General features: G+C 38.5%; 1 protein-coding gene across 7 annotated transcripts in view; it reads right to left on the bottom strand.

Moving 5' to 3' along the window:
• Positions 1–23440, bottom strand: part of cep131 (centrosomal protein 131) — a 147429-nt gene that overhangs the window by 66312 nt on the left and 57677 nt on the right. For all 7 annotated transcript variants that reach the window (XR_009507578.1, XM_059948375.1, XM_059948374.1 and 4 more), the window contains 5 exons: positions 10880–11048; positions 9324–9400; positions 8614–8799; positions 5884–6075; positions 3707–3844 (listed from right to left, as the gene is read on the bottom strand). Coding sequence is in view for 6 of the 7 variants with exons in the window: in XM_059948375.1 (XP_059804358.1) it covers positions 3707–3844; positions 5884–6075; positions 8614–8799; positions 9324–9400; positions 10880–11048 (762 nt within the window). In the remaining variant the exon portion in view is untranslated. The remainder of the gene's footprint in view (positions 1–3706; positions 3845–5883; positions 6076–8613; positions 8800–9323; positions 9401–10879; positions 11049–23440) is intronic.

Raw genomic sequence — 23440 nt, 5'->3', positions numbered from 1 at the left:
AAGAATGTGTTAAGATTTTTAAGCATTCCTGGTATATCCTAGTATTTTAGTATAATCTCTGACCCAAACTATAGGAGCACCAATATTGTTTAAGGGAAGTTTTGCTCGTGCTATTTGGGGGGGGGGGGGGGGGTTTAACAAGAGCAGTATGTCAGCAAGTGGAGGGATTGAGAGAAAGGGAGAGATTAGGTTATACAAGTCTGAGGAAGGACAGACAGAGTTAGAACATGGACACAATGGGATTTCCCCTTCATTCTTTAGCAATTCCCCACTCTGACCTTCCTCTTCCCCTTAGCATTACCCGCCTATCACTTCCTCCTGGAGACCCATTTTGACATGCAGTGTCTGGGTCTGAGCCACATGGCTCTATGTCTGTAGTATAGGACGTGTAAGGTGCTCTTTCCCTCTGCTACCCTGCAGGTAACCGTTGGGCAAGGTGTAACACCTGCTTAGCCCCTCTGATCAGCGTCACAAGATGCCATGGGAGCAAGTGGCAGATGGTCATATGAGCAGCTGGTACACATCACAAGCCCTGGGTATGTGACCACCAACACAGCAACCTCTAAAGAGTATTGATGATAACTGGGGTCACCCATCTTGTAAAGACATTGCCCAGAAGGCAATGACAAACCAATTCTGTAAAAAAAAAATTGGATGACCATGATCGTCCATGTCATATGACAAGGCATGTGATGATGATGATGATGTGTCTTTGTATCATTCATGACAGAGTATGTTAACTAGCACCAAAATATTGCAGCACCTCCATGTCATGAAGTAGCTCCACCACAATATTTGTGCTTGAATGCAACAAGGTGATAATAAAATCACCTTGATTTTTTTGCAAAATCCGAGGGATTCCTGGAGATTGCTTCACCCAGACAGAACTTACAATACGTTACGTGGTACAGCAAAGAGTTATGGAGATGAAAAGCATTAATGCATTCAAGGGGAATTAGTCAAGCATAAGTAAGAAAGAAAAGATTGAGGCAAACTGGGAAAGTGGGCAAAGGAATGGCATATGATGTATAACTCAGGCAAGTGCAAGGAAATGCACTTTGGGAAGCTAACCCACAGCAGGAGTAACAAACACAGTTAATGACCGAGCCCCAGGGAATAAGAACACAGAGAACATTGTTCCCTGACAGTGGTGACACAAGTAGACAAAGTGGTAGAGAAGGTATATAGCATAGCTGCCTTTTTTTTGGGGGGAGCTGACATCGGTGAGACCATATTTGAAATATTATGTGCATATCTGGTCACCTAACTATAGGAAGGATGTTAAGCTGGTAAACATACAGATAAGATTCACAAGGATATTAACAAGACAGGAGGACGTGAGTTACAAGGAGAGACTGGATAGGCTACAGCTTTCTCCCCAGAAGTTAAGACAGCTCAGGGGTGTCCCTATGGGGTTTATAAAATCCTGAGGAACAATGGGGATTAATTTGGAGTTATAGATTTCATGAATACAGCAGATATTTATTCAAATGAGGACCAGTCTTAAGAGATGTGGTTTGCACAGTAAACTGACCATGAATGAGATTTTCTTGTCTACTTCAGCCAAACGTTAATCAATAGTATAATGTTAATTGGCCTACATCAAACCAGGCAAAAGGCCAAGTTATCTGCACCATTGTAATTGAGTTCAAGGAAGTTGCAGACCAGACTTATTTTTGACACTTAGCACATCAAACATGGCCACAAGCACAGTTGATTATCAATAGTTGGGGTATTTGTGTAATCAATGTGCCCTCATCATCAAATGTGGGTGTCTGGTATCTCAGTTTTCAGAAGATTTTAGACCACCTTGTCTCAGCAGAGGTTTTGAACATTCAGGGGTGTCACCCACTAGAGACATGCAACTCAGAGTAAGCACTATAAGACTCAAAGTGTTGGAGTAAATAATGTCAGTGTAACTATTTAAATTTTATTGAATCGCCTGCTGTTACTCGTGACTTTTAGCTATAAAATGTGACATACATTGACTTTGGGGTACTCTAGCACAACGGTCTCCATGAAAATACTTGCTTGTTGTGATGAATAAAGATTTCTTTATCACTTTCTTCACTGTCTCCCAGTGACTAAGATCACAGTCACAAGAGGTATAGATAGTGGATGGTCACATTTTTCCCTAGGGAAGAGGAATCTAAAACCAGAGGGCATTGCTTTAAGATAAGAGAGGAAAGATTTAAAGGAAACCTGAAGGTAGTGGGTATTTGGAACAAACTGCTAGAGGAAGTGGTAGAAGCAGGTATAATTGCAATGCTTAAAAGGCAATTGGTCAGGTTCATGAATTGGGAAGGTTTAGAGGTAAATAAGCCAAATGCAGACAAATGGTACTAGCTCAAGTTGGCATCTTGGTCAGTATGAATGAGCTGAACCGAAGTCATTGGTGTGTTTGACTCTGAAACCCACAACACAGCTCTGGATTATAAACTCAGTTCCTGATCAGGTACCTAAATAAAGGAAATTTAGTATTGCAGCTTTCATTACTCAAGACTTTCAGATTGCTACAGAAACATATCCAGTTCATGTGTGTCTGGCCTTTTTGCAATTCCAGACCCACAGCAAAGTGGCTGACCTTGTAAGCTCTTCTGTTTGGGTAACTCACATTTGGATCTATGACTGCTGGGCAAAATTAGAAAACTAAAATACTGGAAATCAATGTCATATGAGCAAGAAACATTGTGGTGATGTACTAAACACACAGTTTCAATAAGACAAGTTCATTTGTGGCTGTTTCTATAACAGTGTATTACACAACAAAGCAGACCTGTGGAGAAACAAATGCTTTCCTGTTGCTTTTTTAAAAGCATGAAGGAAATGAATGTTCCACTTGTTACACATTCTGAAGTTGCAAGTTTATAAATAAAGAGAACACCCACTATCGTCACATAGTTGGAATTTCTATTTGTTTAGGTCCCATCCCTTCATAGTTCAATTTTTTTTAAATTGATCTATCAGTTGGCAACCTTTACACTAAACAATTGAAGCTAAGGGATTAAAATGAGATTATCAATGGTGCTCAGCAATGTACAAGACTTAACTTTTGAGAACATTCGATGGAGGTGGAATGTAACTATTACATGCCTGTGACCACATGGGTCTCCTCTGGGTACACTGGTTTCCTCCCAAATTCCAAAGCCATATGGATTAGTAAGAGTTAGTAAATCGTGGACATGCTATGTTAACACTGAAAACATGGCAACACTTGCAAGATGCCCCAGCACATCCTTGCACTGTGTTGGTTGTTGGTGCAAACAATGCACTTCACTGTATGTTGTGATGTATACTTGACAAATAAAACTATTCTAATCCAAAACTGACTTAGTCTACTTCAGCTGCTTATTCTTCTTCACCCTGATGAAGGGTCTTGGCCTGAAACATCAACTGTTTATTCCTTAAAATAGATGCTGCCTCACTTGCTGAGTTCCTCCAGTATTTTGCATATTATACTCTGGATCTCCAACAACTGCATAATCTCTTGTGCTTCCTGGAGTTAGATAGTACAAATTCAAATTTAGTTTAAGATATAATGCAAATCAGATTGGGACTTGATTTCTATCAGGTTCCAAACAGTTTCTATCCAGAAGTCTGCGGCCAATTGAGGAACTTTCCAAACATCAATCTTGGCACTGATCCACTTTCTTCACACTTCAAAGCATTATCAAATATAAATATTATTGAGATACACTGTATTTACCAAAGCAGTCTGTAACATAGCAACAGCACGTTTCTTCTCTTCACATTCCAGCTTTAACTTGATCATTGAGCTTGTCACCTCTGTTGCCATGAGTGACGCCTGCTCCAGGTGGGCCTGTTCCTCTTCAGATAATAAACCCTTGAGAGAGGACATAGAGAACTTTACTATTCACAGATAAATTTAATTAAACTTTCATTAAATCTGAAAAGCAATGAAACATTTAATCTCTTTTTCCGATTTATTTTTGGATAATTGTTTTATGTCTTTTGAACAATTATCTAATAAATATAATTTGCCTAGATTTAATTTTTTTAGATATTTACAGATTAGGAATTTCTTAAATACTGTACTTCCTACTTTTCCAAATTTTGTGTCTTCAGGTATTTTGGAGAATTTGTTTGAACTAAATCCTTCTCAGAAAGGGCTAATATCAAAACTTTACAATATAATTGTGAAGATACGTTCAGAGCCCTTCTATAAGATTAAAAATGATTGGGAAAGAGAACTTAACCTTACTATCCCTATTGAGAATTGGGATAAAATTCTTCAATTAATTAATACATCATCTATATGTGCTAAACATTCATTAATACAGTTTAAGGTTGTGCATAGGGCTCATATGTCCAAGGATAAATTGGCTCATTTTTATTCTTATAAAAATCCTATTTGTGACAGATGTCATTCTGAGATAGCGTCTTTAACTCATATGTTCTGGTCGTGTCTGCTTTTGAAAAAATATTGGAAAGACATTTTTGATATTATTTCTACGGTATTGAACATTGATTTACAACCTCATCCTATTACTGCAATTTTTGGTTTACCAATGATGGACTCACTCCATTTATCCTCTTCCGCTTGTCGAATGATTGCATTTCTTACATTAATGGCTAGAAGATCTATTTTATTGAATTGGAAAGAAATTAATCCTCCTACCGTATTTCATTGGTTTTCTCAAACTATGTTATGTCTAAATTTAGAAAAAATTAGAAGTGTTGTATTTGATACTTCTATTAAATTTGAAAAGATATGGAGACCATTTATTCAATATTTTCATATGATGTAACATGAATGACCCTGTTCCAAGCCTATTTGTTTTTCCAGTTTCGATTTTATATATGTTGAGAGGATCGGAGTTGACAACACTGATGATTTTGCATTTTTGTGAGATATTATAAACAGCCCTTTTTTTCCATTTTTTCTTTTCCTCTTTTTTCTTGTTTTTTTTGCTTATTAGTTATTAGATTAGTTTTTTGCATTTTTTTTCTTTTTCTTTTTTTCTGTTTTTTTTAATATATATTATGATATACCAAGGTTTGCCTTGTTCATTTGTAAATTGTATCGTCCATGATTTGGGAATACTCATTTATACTGTAACCATTGCTTATGTATTCTTTCATGTTCAGTTGAAATGCGTATGTTTGTAATCCCATTATCTATGTATCAATTTTATTTTGTTGATATTAATATTAATAATAAAAATATTGAAAAAGAAAGAAAAGAAATATTTAATCTCAGGTTTCTTTTTCTCATCCTTAACCAAAGCAGAATCTCCTCACACTGTAGCTTGTCTCTTGTACAACCAAAATGTAAACTCAATCAGCAAGAACAAGGAGGATCAAAACTGGAATCACTCATTAGATCAGACAACACAGATGAATAGAAGAGTCAACATTTCAGGTCAAATATTCTTCATCACAAGGAGCCTTTAACTGAACATTACTCTGTTTCTCTTTTGCCAGATGTTGTCTTACCTATCACGTGCATCTGATATTTTCTGTAATTTATTCATTCAGACCCAACTGCATCACCATCTTCCAGTGCCAGCACCATCCACATCCTCTTAACTACCCAACCCTCTCTCCCAAACCAAAGCTTCCACTTCCCACAGTGCTGAAAAGTCAGCAGCTGTTAAGCCAGCTTTTAAACTGAAGATCTGCCTCAATTCTTCACGGGCAGGCTGGATTTAAAATTACTCGTTCCTTTACAAACATCATGCTTTGAATAAGTAGAAAGCGGAGTCTAGTTTCCAAAATGTCATCATAGCTTATAATTTTATACCTTACCAACAGAGGAACAAAAGTAGAAACGTTACATAGATTAAGCAAATCCTTTGCATTTTCCTTTAAAATTCTTTGGTTTTGATTGTAGAAATGTAAGAAATGAATAGTATGACTTACCTCTCTGTGTGCCACTGAGGTACGGGATATGGGGCGCTCCTGCTCAGAGTTCTCCATCTCATCAAGGAAACTCATAATGCTTTTCAGCTTTGCTTCCGATAGCAAAGTGCCATCCTCGGGTCGACCTGATGCCCCTTCAATTTGTCCTAGTTTCTCCAAATTGTCTGCTGTCAGGGATGTCCAGTCACAATCCTGTTGATTAAAAAGAGGGTGGAAGACAACACCAAATTATGCCTTTCAACCATTTTGCCCATAATGTTGAGTCTTAATATTGCTACTTGTTACTGTATTAAGTAGCCTCAAAAGTACATAGAATGGGGACTGAAGTAATCATTTACATACCAGGTGATAAGTATTCAAATTGCTTGATACTTTCATTCCTGCTGTTATTTTGTTATTCCCATTTGAGATTGTATTTTATAGACCATTACACAACCTTACAATCATAACACAATCAGCACATGAGGTAATCAGCCATAATTGACATGAATGTGTAAAGGGGGTTTCTTCTTTTTCTTTGTTACTGTGTATGTTAATCAAAATGGCTTCTTTGTTTTGTTAAAAGTAGGAATGCTTCTTTGTTGCGAGAGAGTGCTGGAAGCTTGTTTGGGTTAAAATCTATGGATAACGAGAATTGTATTCCTTTGTTAACCAATTGGGATTAATGTTGTTCTTTCTTCTGAGTCTGTAAGCTATTGTTGGCGAGCTTTTGGGGAGATCAGCGCAAGGGGGTGAGACAGAGAGGACGTGATGCTGTAAACTGGGCGAGGAACGGACCCCAAGTGGGGGTCTGAGGCCAGGAAGTACCCCGAGGAGACAAAGATAGATGTGCTTGGTTGACCACTTCGGGTGGTCCTAAGCTGCGAGTCGAGGAGTTCGGAGGGGATTGAACGGTGGCCAGAAGACTTCAGTAATTGAGCTCCAACGGTTGTTCACGAAGTGGTTTGGACTTTGATACGTTTGGTGCCTTTTCTTTATTTTTTTTCCTTCATATATACTATATCATTATTAATCACTTAGTTATAGTAACCTTTATAAATTGTACTCATTTAATCGCATATGGTGTACTGTCTGTTTTTGAGCGAGACGGGGACATCACACAGCATCCACATCAGCTGATTACCCAGTTTGGCGGGGCTAAAGGCTGCTCATCCCTAGACGAGAACAAGCTAAGCGAGCCTGAGGTAACCCAGGGGGTTACAAATGCAATTAATCCCACTGAACTTTACTGCAATATTTTTGACTATTATTGGGCCAAACTAGCTACAGTGATTAAAAGTAATGTGCTTTTCAAGAACAGTGAAACAACTTAAATGTCAGCATACCCTACATGCCATGGTAAAGCAGTTTTAGTCATAAAGTCATAAAAAAGTACAGCACAGTCTGTGGCATACAATTTAAATAGCCTACTCCCATCTATCTGCACCAGAACCACAGCCTTCAATATGCCTACCACCCATGTACTCATCCAAACTTCTCTTAAACGTTTAAGTTGAGCTTGCATGCACCACCTGGGCTGGCAGCTTGTTCCACGCTCTAATGACCCTCTGAGAGATGAAATATCCCCTCATGTTCCCCTTGAACTTTTCACCTCTCACCCTTAACCCATCCAACCTCAGTGGAAAAAGCCTGCTTGTATTTACCCTATCTGTACCCCTATAATTTTGCATGCCTCCATCATATCTCCCATCAATCTTCTAAGTTCCAAAGAATAAAGTCCTAACCTAGTCAATCTTTCCTAATAACTCAGGTCCCCCAAATACAGCAAAATCCTCGTCAATTTTCTCTGTACTGTTTCAAATTTATTTACATCTTTCCTTTAGGTAGGCGACCAAAACTGCACACAATTAGGCCTCACCAGCATCTTACACAACTTAAACAAAACATCCCATCTCCTAAACTCAATACTTTGATTTATTAAAACCAATGTCTCAAAAACTTTCCCTAGTATCCTATCTACCTGTGATGCAATTTTCAATGAATTATGGATTTGTATTCCCAGGTCCTGTTGTTCTACCACACTGCTCAGTGCCCTACCGTTTACTATGTAAGACCTACCTTGGTTGGTCCTACTTAAGTGGAATACCTCACACTTGTCTACATTAAATTTCATCTGCCATTTTTCAGCCATAGATCACTGCATTGGCATGATTTAAGTGAGACCGATATCACTGAAGGGAAGAGTATGCCAGGGTGCAGTGGACTTGGGCGAAGTATGCTATGGAACCATTTATTATGGACAGGGTAGTTCTTCAAGTAAAATAAAATAATTTACACAGTTATAATCCTATGCATTAACTGAAATTAATTGACAGCAACAATAATTTCTCATTAATGGCCAAACAATTACGGAACCAAGCAGTCATTCTTCTACAACTTAATGCCACTCCTTGGATCAAGAGTAGATGACCAAAATAAACAAGAAGCAGGCACCCTTTTGGGTTTAGGAAATCAGATGGGAATAATTTTATTTTTAATACAATAGCACTTCCCACATCTAAAAGCTTTCCATTCTCTTTATGATACTCAAACTGAATACAAGGATGAGATTCCTTGCCCATTTTAAAGGCAATAGCCACTAGTGAACTTAATTTGAGAAATCTTTAAAGGTTTTAGGTCTTTAAGAATAGGAAAATGATTAAGTATATGAGCACTCTGTATGACTTGCAAGCTAAACACTACCTGTATACATTCTCTGGCATCTTTCATTCAAAGAAAATCAAAAATTACCTCATCTATCCAAGCATATTTATCCTTTTTGTAGACCTTTGGTTCTGGAAGTAGTTCAGGTTCTTCCTCCAACAGTTTGAGTGTGTCAAGTACATCATTCAGTGTTGTTTTAGAATGGCTTACACTCAGCGTCATTGTCTCCTGTTCAACTGGTGTTTCTCTCAGAATCATGTCCTGTGAATGGTTCTACAAAAGTATTTAGATTAGTTGGCTAAAGCCAAACAGAATTACTTATATAGGATTCTTTGCATTAACAAGTTCTCCAAATGCAACTAATGGATTACACTTAAAAATTGGGTATCATTATTCTGTAACAAAATACAGTAGCCAAGCTGTTTGCATCAAAACTCCAACAAATCTTAGAAGCAAATAATTATGTCAACTGGTTTTCTAAATGAGGAAAGAATGCTAGAGACTACATTGAGAGAAATTATATGCTCTTTGTTTGACTATACCATGTAATTGTATCTACTTAAACAAACAGATGGGACATTAGTTTAGTAATTCATCTGAATGAAAACATCTCAGATAGTACAACATTCCCCTTGGTACAGCAGTGGCCTGATTCATCCCATGGAATTCAACTTAAATCTCAGATACAAGAGTCACACTACTGAGCCAAATTATCAGAAATCAAAAAGTAGAAAGATACAGAATTACTCCCTTTGATGAAACAGTAATTTATTTCATACCTGTAATTCTATTCATACCTGTAATTCTTCTGTCTTCATACCAGGTCCAATAGAAGTTTCAGTTCTCTGGTTAGAATACGCTTCCAGATCCGCAGCTGTATTGAAAGTTTAAAAGGAATGAAGTAAAGATAAAATGCTGACTTAGCAGAAGTTCAGTCACAAAATTGAAGAGTCTTTTAAACGTGTGAACAGCATACAGCTAATGCACACTGTCACAGAGTTGAAGTTATGCAAGGAGGAAATGGTCACCAAGTGCACGGCAACCTTCAAGCACTAACTACATTTTGATTCCAACTTCCTTCCCATCAACTCACCCAGATTTTACCATCTAGCCACGTGAGTGATAACTTGCAGAAGCTAATTCAGTACGTCTCTAGGATGTGGGAGAAAATTTGAGTACCTGGGAGGAAACCTATGTCGTCTCAGAAAGAATGTGCAAACTCCACATACATGGATATTATTCAGTAAAATGAGGGAGGAAAATCTGAATGTAAACTGATATATTTTACCAAAAAAATTAAGGAGTACTTGTTTGTTTTCAACATCAGTCAGATATTCCTCAGCGGATCTGTACTGGGCGCAATTTCATTAAAAGTTTGTGAAGATTCGGCACGACATCCAAAACTTTGACAAACTTCTTTAAGTGTCTGGTGGAGAGTACGTTGACTGGTTGCATCATGGTCTAGTATGGAAACATTAATGCCCTTGAACAGAAAATCCGACAAAAAATAGTGGAAAGCAGCATCTGTCATCAAAGACCCCCACCATCCAAGGCCATGCTCTCTTCTTGCTACTGCCATCAAGAAGGTGGTACAGCAGCCTCAGGACCCACAGAAAGTTATTACCCCTGAACCTAGTGGGGATACCTTCACTCACCCCATCATTGAAATGTTCCTACAACCTATGAATTCACTTTCAAGGACTCTTCATCTCATGTTCTCAATATTTTGTTCAGTTATGTATTATTATTATTTATTTTTGTATTTTCAGTTTGTTGACTTTTGTAAAATGGGTGTCTGTCCTGTTGGGTGGAGTCTTTCATTGATTCTATTATATTTCTTGGGTTTACCGGTGACATATATGTACTTGGATAATAAGTTTACTTTTGAACTTTGAACTAACTACTTCCCACTTCTCAAAATCTTTTTTGCACCTATAATAATTCATTACAGGGATTTGGTGGAAGGTTATGGGGATTGTAGGTATGTTAATAGGTAAGAACTTACCATGTGGGATTAACATGCCCCTTCCATAAACATAACTAAAGCCCTGAAAGCGCAATAAACACCGTTTCTTGGCTCTTCAGAATTTTTACATCAATTCTATCCCAAAATTACGGTGACTGACCTGGGCAGCCTTTGGAAAAGTACACCATATCCATTTCTGCTGATTTTCTTTGCACTGCACAACTGTGTTAAAATTTTATGATACTGAAACAATTGCGCCTTTCAGCTAAAATATAGCAAGAATGGAAAGTAGCCTTCAACAAATCATAAATAAATACTGAATCCAATAAATTCTCTCCTATATTTTATTCACTGCTTATCCACGTTGATACAAGTACTGTCCCATACCTGAATTTCTAGATTTGACTTGACTGTGGACTGGACTTGTATTATTTATGGGCACTGTCTTAGTTGCTTTTCTCCTCATAACTTTTCCCCTTTCTCTCAATGCTGCCACTTCTTCCTCACTAATTCTTTTATCTTCTGCAGCCTTCTCTGCCCGCTTCTGTTGAAGTTCCTATAACAAACAATATAGTCATTAAAAGTTAAACCATATTTTCTGAATACTAGCAAGTTAATACCATAATCAGACTTCCAGAACTATTTTCTTATGATAAACTAAAGCACCACTGTCAATCATATTAATGAATCAGTTCAACTGGTTAATTAACATTAGTCTGAAATTTTAAAGCCTCATCTCAAGACTGAGCTAGGTAGTGATAACCTCCTTAATCCACAGATTTAGATAGAAATTTTGAAACTGCTGTCTCAGTGGTGTCAAATTCAAAGATTCATTTTATTGGCAAAGTATACATGTACAATACAACTCTGATATTTGTTCTCTCCAGATAACCATGAACTATACGGAAAAAAAGCATGGGAGTCATTGGAAGAAAAGATATTACCCTCCCAGACACCCATCACACAAAAAGGAAAAACAAAACTTGCAAACCCCAAACCCCTCAACCCCTCCCTCTCACAAAACAGCAGCTAGAGTACCAAACTCTATTATTGATATGGTTTTGCTTATTTTTATTAATAAACACCTTTAGTTTGGTACCACCAGATTCCAACGAATTCTTCTTTCTCTGCTGGTTAGACACCCAGTTATGGGGTATGTAACAAATTGGGGCCTCGTCTCGAGATTTGATTACCAAATTAGGGGGCCAGTAAATCGGGATAAAAGTCCCTTATCTGATCTGGTTGTGAGATTAACCAGACGGGAAACCAGCAGAGATGGACATTGTCAAATTTTTAAAAGACCCGACTGCCAGGAGAGGTTGCCAGGAAGGCTGAATTGGTGATTGTTGCTAAACGATTAATCTCCCAGAGGTGAAATTGTCGATGAGAAAGGTGGATATACAGAGAGAAATAGTGATGCATTATGTATCCAAGGGTGTGTTCACACCAGATGTATTGGACCTGTTCCCTGAGAGGAAACCAGCCAAGGGGGAGGTTCAGTTAGAGATGGGAAAATTAAGGTTGGCTGAGGAAAAGGAAAAGAGGCAGCACGAACTTCAGATGAGGCAGTTGGAAGCAGAGGAGGAAGAAAGGAAAGCTGAAAGGAGGAAAGAGGAAGCTGAAAGGCAGATGGAGGAAAAGGAGAAAGAGAGGCAGCATGAGCTGGAAATAGAGAAGTTAAAGGTACAACAGGGAAGAGACTGGGTGGTAGACCCAAATGAGGGGTTCAAGATTAGTCGGAAGATCTAGATCTCCATTTGAGGAGATGGATGTCGATAAGTTCTTCCTCCATTTTGAGAAAGTGGCTGTGAATCAGAACTGGCCTGAGAGAAAATGGGCTGCTCTGGTACAGAGCGTACTTAGGGAGAAGGCTCAGCAAGCGTATTCAGCATTGTCCATGGATGAGTCTAGGAATTATGAGGAAGTAAAAAGGACTGTACTGAGGAGTTATGAGTTGGTGCCAGAGGCATACCGGCAGAAGTTCTGGAACTTGAGAAAGCCGTGGAACCACACTTATTTAGAGTTTGCCCGTGAGATGCAAATATATTGTGAGCATTGGTGCGCCTCAAAAGGGGTTGATGAAGATTGTGATAACCTGTTACAGTTAATACTGATAGAGCAATTTAAAAGTTGTATCCCTGAAAGTATGAAGATGTACTTGGATGAGGAGACACAGACTCTGTCTGCGACTGCCAAGTTAGCAGACGAGTACGCCTTAACCCACAAGTCAAAGTTTTCCTCAAACAAGAGCTACCAGAGAGGCAGTAGGGATGGTAGAGAAAGCCCACCGGCTAAGGCAGAGAATAAGCCAGGAGATAGTGGAAAAGGGGAGGAGGAAAAGCAGGCTGGCAGGAAGGTTCCTAGCTTTACCTGTTATAATTGTGGGAAAGCTGATCATATAGCATCTAAGTGCTTTGCTCTGAAGAAGGAGACAGGAAAAGGGAAACAGCAATCCCTACAGGTTGCATTGAGTCGGTCAGCAGATCGATGAGGAAGAGCGCAAGGGGGGCGTGAGAAGTTTATCTCGAAAGGGACGGTGTCTGTGAAGGAAGGTGAAACCCCAGTTTCAGTGCGTAACTGGAGAGATACTGGGGATGTGTGTTCAGCAGTGAAGCTGACAAGTAAGCCTATGAGTGCTGAGGACCCGCCCATAGATTCCAAGATTTATCCCGCATACGCAATAACTCACAGCATGTCTAGAAAGGTGGCTGAGAAAGGAGCCAGTTTAAATGAGTCCAGTGTTAATTTGGCGGAGACGTTTTTACTGACCCTGTACCAAGAGGGGTTAGAGGGTGGTAAAACGGAGGATAGTGGGGTGAAAGAGAGTAAAGGAGAGGAGGTAGATTTACCCTTAGTCAGGAGGGAATTTATAGAGGCACAGAGTAAAGATGAGAAACAGATATGGCAGTTAGAATGTCCAGGGTTGGACACGGATGATCTGTCTGGCTTGACAGAACTGTTGGCAGTTGAAGAATTTAAATGTGTTCCTGATAATGATGTAAGGGCTGTCCTAGATGAAAAGGATGCTGCTACCTTGAGGGAGTCTGCTGGGTTAGCAGACAAAATTGTTTTAACCTGCAAGGTTGAGTTTACTCCAAAGGGGAGTTGCCCAGAGAGTAACTGGGAGGATCAGAGGAACTTAGAATTTGAAAAGGGGACTGGTATTGAAAGCCTGGAAGAGGTAGATGTCCCGTTAGAGTGTGTTCAGGGTGTGAAGGGAGTGGATGCACAGGGCACTGAACCTAGTACTGAAACTCAGGAAAAGTCTGAGGTATCTGATTTAGTTGAAAAGGAATGCAGTTCTTTTGGGTCAGATGAACTTGGTTCAGTGAAGAAAGGGTTAACCTTGGTACCAGTGGAAAGTGAGAATTCTCAGTTGTTTGTGTTAGAAGGTGTGTTAAAAGTTAATGATGAGATGAAAGCTGGTGATGTGAGTATCATTGAAGGAGAAGGGAAAGTTGTTGTTCCTAAATTGAATAAAGAAAATTTAAAGTCTGAATTGGTTTTAGAAGGATTGACAAAAGGGAAGGGACCGTTAACTAAACAATGGCTTGTTAACAAGGTGCCTGTGAATCAATTACAGTTTGTTTGGAAATTTAAAGATAAACAACTTGATGTTGTTCAAGTATGTGATTTGGAGAGGCAGAACTTGAAACGTTGTTTTGACCAAGAGGGATCATCTGCCACTGTTACAAACTGAAAACAAATAGAATGAAAGATCCTGAAGATAAAATTAATGACTTGCTTAAAATTAACGAATTGTTTGGAAGTTCAGCAAATGGGCTTAGTTTGGATAACATTGGTGATAAGATAACTCCTGTGAAAGGAGTCTGTGAAGGCCTATTCCACACTGGTGAGCAAGCTAACCACGTGAGAGTTAAGTGGAAAAGGGACAAAGGTTGACAAAATGCCACTTTGAATAACAGGATCTGGTTTTGAGGGAATTTGACAAAGCATGTGAAAGATAAAAACACCATGAAAGATTGACTGTTTGAATATTAAGTTAAAAAGTAAAATAGAGATTAGTATTTGTACAAACTTTTGTAATGTACATCATAATCACACATGTATTGGTTCACACTTTGTAATAAACACCTAAGCTAAGATCACAACCTTCTAGTTTTTTTTTGCGAACGTGAAAAATAAAAGTAAGCGGTTATTAAATTGGAGTCTGTTGTTACAGAACATGTAAAGGGGAGTGATAATGTTATTGCTAATTGTTTATCTAGATGTTAACTTGAACGTGTATCTGTATTATTCTTGTAGTTAAGACAACTATATTTTGTTAAACTCTGTAATTCAGTGCTTTATTAGTTAATTTTCCCCCCTGGTGAAAATTCTCAGAAGGATGGGGGTGTTATGAGTGATGAACAGACCTGATGGACAATGGGGTGAAGAGTTAGCCATCCCCCCCCCGAGAAACACGAACTATTACTGTTGCTATGCTGACCATGAGAAAGAGAGACGAAAAAACAAGCAAGAACATCGGCGACAGATAAGAGAGAGGGGGAAACTGCTGATTAACCGTATTGTGACTCCTTTTTGAATTATTTACTGTTTCGCTGCAAGGACAATAGTTTGCTCATAAACATTCCTCGGTGGACTGAAGGAGTGGCCTTATTTGATGGACACAGTCATTCAGGAGTGATGGATAGCTGAGTCCCCGTGAGTAGGGATAAAAAGACAGGTCTGGAGAGACAATCTCCAGACATGCCAGCGGACACTGATTGAGTGTTGGAACCCACAAGAAAGGTGGGGACTTCGGAGACCGAACCAGGAGATCGGTCAGTAAAGCTCACAGTGTTCCAGCAGGGCCAGTGGGGACTTGTTTGTGTGTCCACTCATGCCAGAGTGACGAGTCCACCACAGAAGAACAGTCTAGCAGAAGGACGGAGAGGTCATAACTGAATGACCACACCGATATGACGGATTAAGAAAGCAAAGGAAGGTTTGCCTGACTGTAGCTGTTATAGCTCGCTTGCTCGTGCTCTCTCTCTCTCTCTCTCTCTCTCTCTCCCCAACGATTACAATACAACAACCATGACTACATCAGCACTCATGAACTGAACTGTACTTTATATTCTATGACAATTTATTTACCCTTAGACCGATAGAGCTTGTTTATTATTGATTATTACTATTCCTACACTTTTAGGTTTATTACAGCTAACTTGTTTTATATGTATATTTGCATTATTGATATGGTTTTGCTTATTTTTATTAATAAACACCTTTAGTTTGGTACCACCAGACTCCAACGAATTCTTCTTTCTCTGCTGGTTAGACACCCAGTTACGGGGTACATAACACCCTCCCCTGCAAAAAAACCCAGCAACAATGGCAACAAAACCCCAACTCCTACCTTTGCAAAAAAAAAGTGTCAATAGCATCAATCCCTCTCTCACACACAAAAGCTAACAGAGTGCCCACACAGAAAAACCAATAAGAACATCAGGCCCCAAATCTCCAACCTCTCCCTGTTACATATTCAGGCAACAATAAATATATGAGTTCGGCAAGGGTTTCTTATAACAAACAACACGTTTATTAAACACAGAAAACAAACCCCCCCAAAAGTAAACAAACACTAACGTAACCGGAAACAGCTGCTGTGCAGCAGCCCAAACAGTTCTTAAAGCGATATTGCAAAAACAGTTCTTTAAAGTGGTATTGCCAAAAGTTCGATATGCTCACAGTCCATTTAAAAGGAGAGACTTTATAAGACGATTTAAATTCTCTTTCACGTCGCTTGGCTTCGATCCCCGACGTCGAACTTCCCACGAAGAATTTACGAAACGAAATGGCTTAAAGGCACTGACCTTTTCTTCCTCACTACCTTCAATCCTTTCTGGTAAACCCAGGGATTAACATGAAGATAGTCAATGAAATCCTTCCAAATAAGGATCACACAAAGGTTGAAACCCGTTTCACCGTCAAAAGAGATTCTCCTCGATCTTTAACACCCGAACTTCGATCTTCACTCTCCACTGTCTCGAACTAGCAGAATCGTAAAGAACCTGCTGGCAATGACCTCTTAAACTTTAGGCATTAAATAAAACTTCATCTTTCAACTAAACTGCGTCATCACTTAAAACACACAGTGGCATGAAGTCAACTTGGCAAATCCAGCCATGAACTGCCCCTCCTCACAAGGTGGGGTCTACCTTTTATAACCTGTAAAAAAAACCTGTCACATGATCTCTACTGGCGGGAAAATGATGTCATTCCACCATCACAAGACCATTACCTCAAGTCCAGTATAGCTTCAACCCCAGTCCCGTGACAAGGGCACCACTGTCATGTGTCACGAGTACATAACACCTCCCTCCAAAAAAACATTTTTGGTCTGACAAGAACAAAAATTTTTGACAATTGCTTACAAGAAAAACAAAGGTATAAATTTTATAACATACACAATATACAATACCATCATATAACAGCCTATAACTCACAATACAGTAGGAGTGTTACAATTAAAAAAAACCACTCCATAAAAAAAATTACAGTGTACATTCAACATCGAGATAGACAATCAGCAACCACATTATCTTTACCTTTAATATGAGTTATCACAATATTGTACTTTTGTAACATCAAACTCCAATTTAATAATCTTCTGTTTTTGTTTTTCATCTTACTCAGAGAAACTAACGGATTATGATCAGTGTAAACAATAAGTGGTTTTTGAGTTGTACCAATATATACCTCAAAATATTCCAAAGCTAAAACAAGAGACAACAATTCTTTCTCTATTGTCGAATAGTTTCTTTGATGCTTATTAAATTTCTTAGAAAAATAAGCTACTGGATGATCAACCTCATCACCCTCATTCCTTTGCATTAATACTGCTCCTGCAGCCTCATCACTAGCATCCACAGCCAATGAAAAAGGTTTTCCAAAGTCAGGTGCCTTAAGCACAGGTTGTTGACATATCATTGTTTTCAATTTTTCAAATGCTTCTTGACAAGGCACTGTCCATACAAACTTCTCATTCTTCTGCAGAAGGTTAGTTAATGGAAAGGCAACATTAGCAAAATTTTTACAAAATTTCCGATAATATCCTACCATTCTCAAAAACCTTCTAAGAGTCTTTTTCCCCATTGGAGTGGGAATCTCTAAAATTGCCTGAACTTTTGCCTGAACAGGAGCTACCTTACCTTGACCCACAACATAACCAAGGTAAGTCACAGTGGCATGTCCAAATTCACTCTTAGCTAAATTAATAGTTAAGTTAGCTTTTGAAAGCCTTTCAAACAATTTCTCCATCGCAATAATGTGTGCTTCCCAAGTATCATTTCATGTCACTAAATCATCAATATAAGCATCAGTATCTTTCAATCCCTGAATCACAAAGTTAATCATCCTCTGGAAAGTACCTGGGGCATTCTTCATCCCAAATGGAAGAACATTATACTCATATAACCCAGATGGAGTTACAAATGCAGAAATCTCTCTACCTCTGTCCGTTAATGGAACACACCAATACCCTTTCAATAAATCAATCTTTGTAAGGAACTTTGCTTTTCCAACTTTATCTACACAATCATCTACTCTAGGAATTGGATATGCATCTGTTTTCGTAACAGCATTCGCCTTCCTATAATCCGTACAAAACCTAATACCACCATCTGGTTTTGGCACCATAACACATGGCGAACTCCAATTCGAGTTAGATTGTCTAATGATATTATTCTCTAACATATATTCAATTTCTTTCTCAGCAAGTTCACATTTTTCCATGTTCATCCTATATGGATGTTGTTTAGTAGGTTTGGCATCTCCAACATCTACATCATGTGAAACTACAGTAGTCCTTCTCCGAACATATGGAAACAGCTCCTTATATTTAAAAATTAACTCCTTCATCTGTTGTTTCTGCTCTAACTGTAAATGTGCTAATTTCTCATCAATATTTTCCAGAATGGTTGAATTTGGTAACCTAACAGAAACAATGTTGGATTTAGAATGAAAGTCAGATGAATCACCTATCATGTTCCTAGTTAAATCAAACTCACTCTCACTAACCACAACAGTCACAGTATCAGATTGTTTCTCAAAATATGGTTTCAACATATTTATATGGCAAAGTTGTGTTGACCTTCTACGATCTGGAGTTTTTACCACATAATCCACATCATTGATTTTAGACACAATTTCATAAGGACCATGAAATCTAGTTTGTAAAGGATTTGTCTGCACTGGGAAAAGAACCAACACCTTATCTCCAGGCTTAAACATCCTCACCCTAGCTTCCTTATCATACCAAGTCTTCATTTTCTCCTGAGCCAACTTTAAATTTTCCTTAGCTAAGCTACAAGCTTTATGTAACCTGTCCTTAAATTTCAAAACATAGTCCAACAAATTAGTGTGTACTTCCTTACTAATCCACTGTTCTTTCAATAAAGCTAAAGGTCCTCTAACTCTATGCCCAAACACAAGTTCAAATGGACTAAAACCTAAAGATTCCTGTACCAATTCCCTTACTGCAAATAAAAGTAAGTTTATACCCTCATTCCAGTCACTTTCATTTTCCACACAAAATGTCCTAATCATATTCTTGAGGGTAGAATGAAACCTCTCCAAGGCACCCTGCGATTCTGGATGGTATGCAGACGAAGTGATTTGCTTAGCTCCCAATTTATAAACTATCTGTTGAAACAATCCAGACATAAAATTACTGCCTTGATCAGTTTGTATCTCCTTAGGTAATCCAAAATAAGTAAAAAAATTTATAAGGGCCTTTGTCACAGTTTTAGCTTTTATATTCCTAAGTGGTACTGCCTCTGGAAACCTAGACGAAGTACACATGATAGTCAACAAATACTGATAACCAGTTTTTGTCTTTGGTAATGGACCAACACAATCTGCAATAACTTTAGAAAATGGTTCACCAAATGCTGGGATAGGTTGAAATGGAGCTACTGGTGTTACCTGATTTGGTTTACCCACAATTTGACAAGTATGGCACGTTTTACAAAACATCGCCACATCTTTTCTTAGACCAGGCCAGTAAAAATGTTTTAAAATCTTGTCCGCAGTTTTCCTTACCCCTTGATGTCCACCTAAAGGCACACTATGAGCTAAAGTCAAAATCTCATTTCGATAAACTTTCGGGACAACTACCTGGTAAACAACATTCCAATCCTCACTTGCAGGAATTGTAGGCGATCTCCACTTTTTCCAAGTAATATTCCTTTTTCCAAGTAATATTCTACTGGCACCTTATCAATTTCACTATCTAGTAAAACCTGCTCTCTTAATTTTATAATCTCAGAGTCTCTATTCTGCTCTGCTATCATCTCCTTCCGAGACAAAGGTAAATCTTTATAGTCAGACTTACTGCCAGAATCTTGTTCAAACAACGAAGATAAGAAAATCTCTGACACATCCTCAAAACTCGAATCCTGAATTGAACAGTCCTGAGTAACAATCTCATTCTGCGCATCAATCTTTTTAGCCATAGCTCTAGTCACAACACAGGAAGAATCTGTGTTAGAATTCAACTCTGGTTCCTCTGACTCCATTGTCAAAAGCACTTCAGGAAAAACTTGTCCACCTGCCAAGTCATTACCTAACAATAAAGAAATACCCTTCACAGGTAAGCTATGCTGTAATCCTACTTTAACAAATCCTGTAACTAACCCTGACTTTAAATTTATTTTATGTAAATGTACAGGCATAAAATCACTTCCAACACCTCTTATGTAATTTACCTCACCAGTATCAGACTCTTCATTAAACTTCAACACACTGTCTAACATCAGTGATTGAGAAGCACCAGTATCCCTCAGGATTCTTATGGGCACCAGAGTAGATCCTTCTTTCAAGGATACAAATCCTTCAGTTATAAAATGATCATGTCCCTTTTTAACTTGGTCAGACTCTAACAAAGCCTCATTTGTGTTTATCAAACCCTGTAACTTTACAGGTGCTTCAGTATGTTGCACACAACCATCTGGATCTGCTTCCTTCTCTTTCTTTTTCAATTTGAAACAGTTAGCTATATTACATGACCAGGCTTCCTACAATAGTTACAAATAAGACCAAACTTTCTTTCCTTCACAGGCTTTCCTTTCTCATTCACCTCTGATTTAATTTCTGATTTACCTTGAGTCTCCATGTTATTTTTCCTCTTAAAAATTCTGCCCTGAGGAAATTTATTCTTATGGATTAAAACATACTCATCAGCTAATCTAGCACAGTCCTGCAATTTATCAGTACCCTTCTCATTTAAGTAGGTCCTTACTTCAACAGGAATGCTTCTTTTAAATTCCTCCATTAAAATCAGCTCCCTCAATGTATCATAGTCCCCATTTACATTTTTAGAAGAAACCCATCTCTCAAAACACATAGCTTTACCATAGGCAAATTCCACATAAGTTTTTTCCACAGACTTTTTCAAACTTCTGAATCTTTCCCTATAAGCTTCTGGGACCAACTCATATGCGTTTAAGATATGCATCTTTACAATATCATAATCAAGTGCTTGCGCAGCTGTTAAAGCTGTGTAAACTCGTTGTGCTTTGCCTTTAATTACACTCTATAACAACACTGACCATTTATCTTTCGGCCACTCTGACATCCGAGCAATAGTTTCAAAATGTTGAAAATACCTTTCCACTTCTGTTTCACTAAATGGAGGGATGAATTTAATTTCTCGACTAGCAACAAACGGTTTTTTAGAACCAGAAGATTGATTCCCAGACCTTAATTCCTCCATTGCATATGCAAATTCTCTCTGCTTTTGTTCCGCCTCCAATTTACACCTCTCATTTATTCGATTTGCAACTGCATCTCCAGATTACTTATTAGAAACGACTCTAAAACCGAATCATCAAAAACACCTGAGATCACACAGTGTGACGCGATTTTTCTCTGTATAACAGCCTTAGATGTAGCCTGCAAAATACCCTTAAGTTGCAATCTACTAGCTATCTCAAACACCTCAGTTTTTTTCGCCTTCGCCAACACCTCCGCAGCTGGCATAGCCAGAAACTCATCAATATTCATTGCTGCCAAATACCACAAGCCAAACAAAAGAGCCGAGTAATCCCCGTTTCCAAAACACCGATTCAAAAGTCAGCAAGCATTTAAACTCAAACGATCCAATCCAGACGCAGCCCCCATATTTAATGTTACGTATTCAGGCAACAATAAATATATGAGTTCAGCAAGGGTTTCTTATAACAAACAACACGTTTATTAAACACAAAAAACAAACCCCCCCAAAAGTAAACAAACACTAACGTAACCGGAAACAGCTGCTGTGCGGCAGCCCAAACAGTTCTTAAAGCAATATTGCAAAAACAGTTCTTTAAAGTGGTATTGCCAAAAGTTCGATATGCTCACAGTCCATTTAAAAGAAGAGACTTTATAAGACGATTTAAATTCTCTTTCACGTCGCTTGGCTTCAATCCCCGACGTCGAACTTCCCACGAAGAATTTACGAAACGAAACGGCTTAAAGGCACTGACCTTTTCTTCCTCACTACCTTCAATCCTTTCTGGTAAACCCAGGGATTAACACGAAGATAGTCAATGAAATCCTTCCAAATAAGGATCACACAAAGGTTGAAACCCGTTTCACTGTCGAAAGCGATTCTCCTCGATCTTTAACACCCGAACTTCGATCTTCACTCTCCACTGTCTCGAACTAGCAGAATCGTAAAGAACCTGCTGGCAATGACCTCTTAAACTTTAGGCATTAAATAAAACTTCATCTTTCAACTAAACTGCGTCATCACTTAAAACACACAGTGGCATGAAGTCAACTTGGCAAATCCAGCCACGAACTGCCCCTCCTCACAAGGTGGGGTCTACCTTTTATAACCTGTAAAAAAAACCTGTCACATGATCTCGACTGGCAGGAAAATGACGTCATTCCACCATCACAAGACCATTACCTCAAGTCCAGTATAGCTTCAACCCCAGTCCCGTGACAGTGGCACCACTGTCATGTGTCACGAGTACGTAACATCCCCCACACAAAAACTAACACATTTCCTACCCAGAACCCCAAGCTACAAAATGGCAACAAGAAAGAAAACACAGAAAACTAAAGGAGAGCAATATAAATTACATCCCAATAATCACATAAATCCACAGTACAGTCTAAGGTCATTCCCAGAATTAATTTGGAAGAAAACAAACATGTACTAATGTTGTTCCTTTCAGATCTCTGGATGCCAATTAAAAATGTTATTCATGCTATGCAGATATAATTGCACCCAGCACGGTCTCACAAACAACAAATAATAGAAATAGAAAATAAAAACATTTTCTTGGTGGTGATGGAAAAAGGAAGTGTTGAGTGGGCAACAGATTAGCATTTTGAAGCAACAACCTGTTGGAAGAACTTAGTGGGTCAAGCAGGATTTGAGGAGGGGAAAGGAATTGTTACCATTTCAGGTCAAAACCCTGCATCAGGACTGAGAATAGTGATTTGAGTTTACTTAATATCTATCCAAAAGCCATCAAAAGTAACCATTGTACCTTTCCCTTAATGCTGCAGAGAGCAACGGTACAGAATTGGTTCACAATTCTTCAAATTCTAAGACAGGCATACACACTGAGACAAATTAAAGCTCATTATTGAGCAGAGTAAACCATGCTACAGGTACCATTGAACAGAAATGTCAGAGAAATCAAAATCTGATCACCAATCCAGAAATTTTGTAACACCCAAGAGGTGCATTCAATCCACCATATCCATGCCAGTCAAACTAAAAATTATTATTTTTTTTAAATATGCTAATTCCAGTCCTGTCTAGGTGAATTCAATAATCAAGGATCTTAATTCAAAATCCGCTCAATTATGAAATTGAAAAACATGAAAAGATAAATGGGGTGTGAGTGTAAATATCATGATGCTTCCACACGAGAAGTACTACACTGTGCTGCATAAAGTTTTTTATGAAGATGTGTTGGAGAGAGTGCAGAGGAGATTCAC

The sequence above is a fragment of the Hypanus sabinus genome, chromosome 23, assembly GCF_030144855.1.
Source record: "Hypanus sabinus isolate sHypSab1 chromosome 23, sHypSab1.hap1, whole genome shotgun sequence".
NCBI classification, from domain to species: Eukaryota; Metazoa; Chordata; class Chondrichthyes; order Myliobatiformes; family Dasyatidae; genus Hypanus; species Hypanus sabinus.
This window is presented reverse-complemented; position numbering and strand designations above follow the sequence as displayed.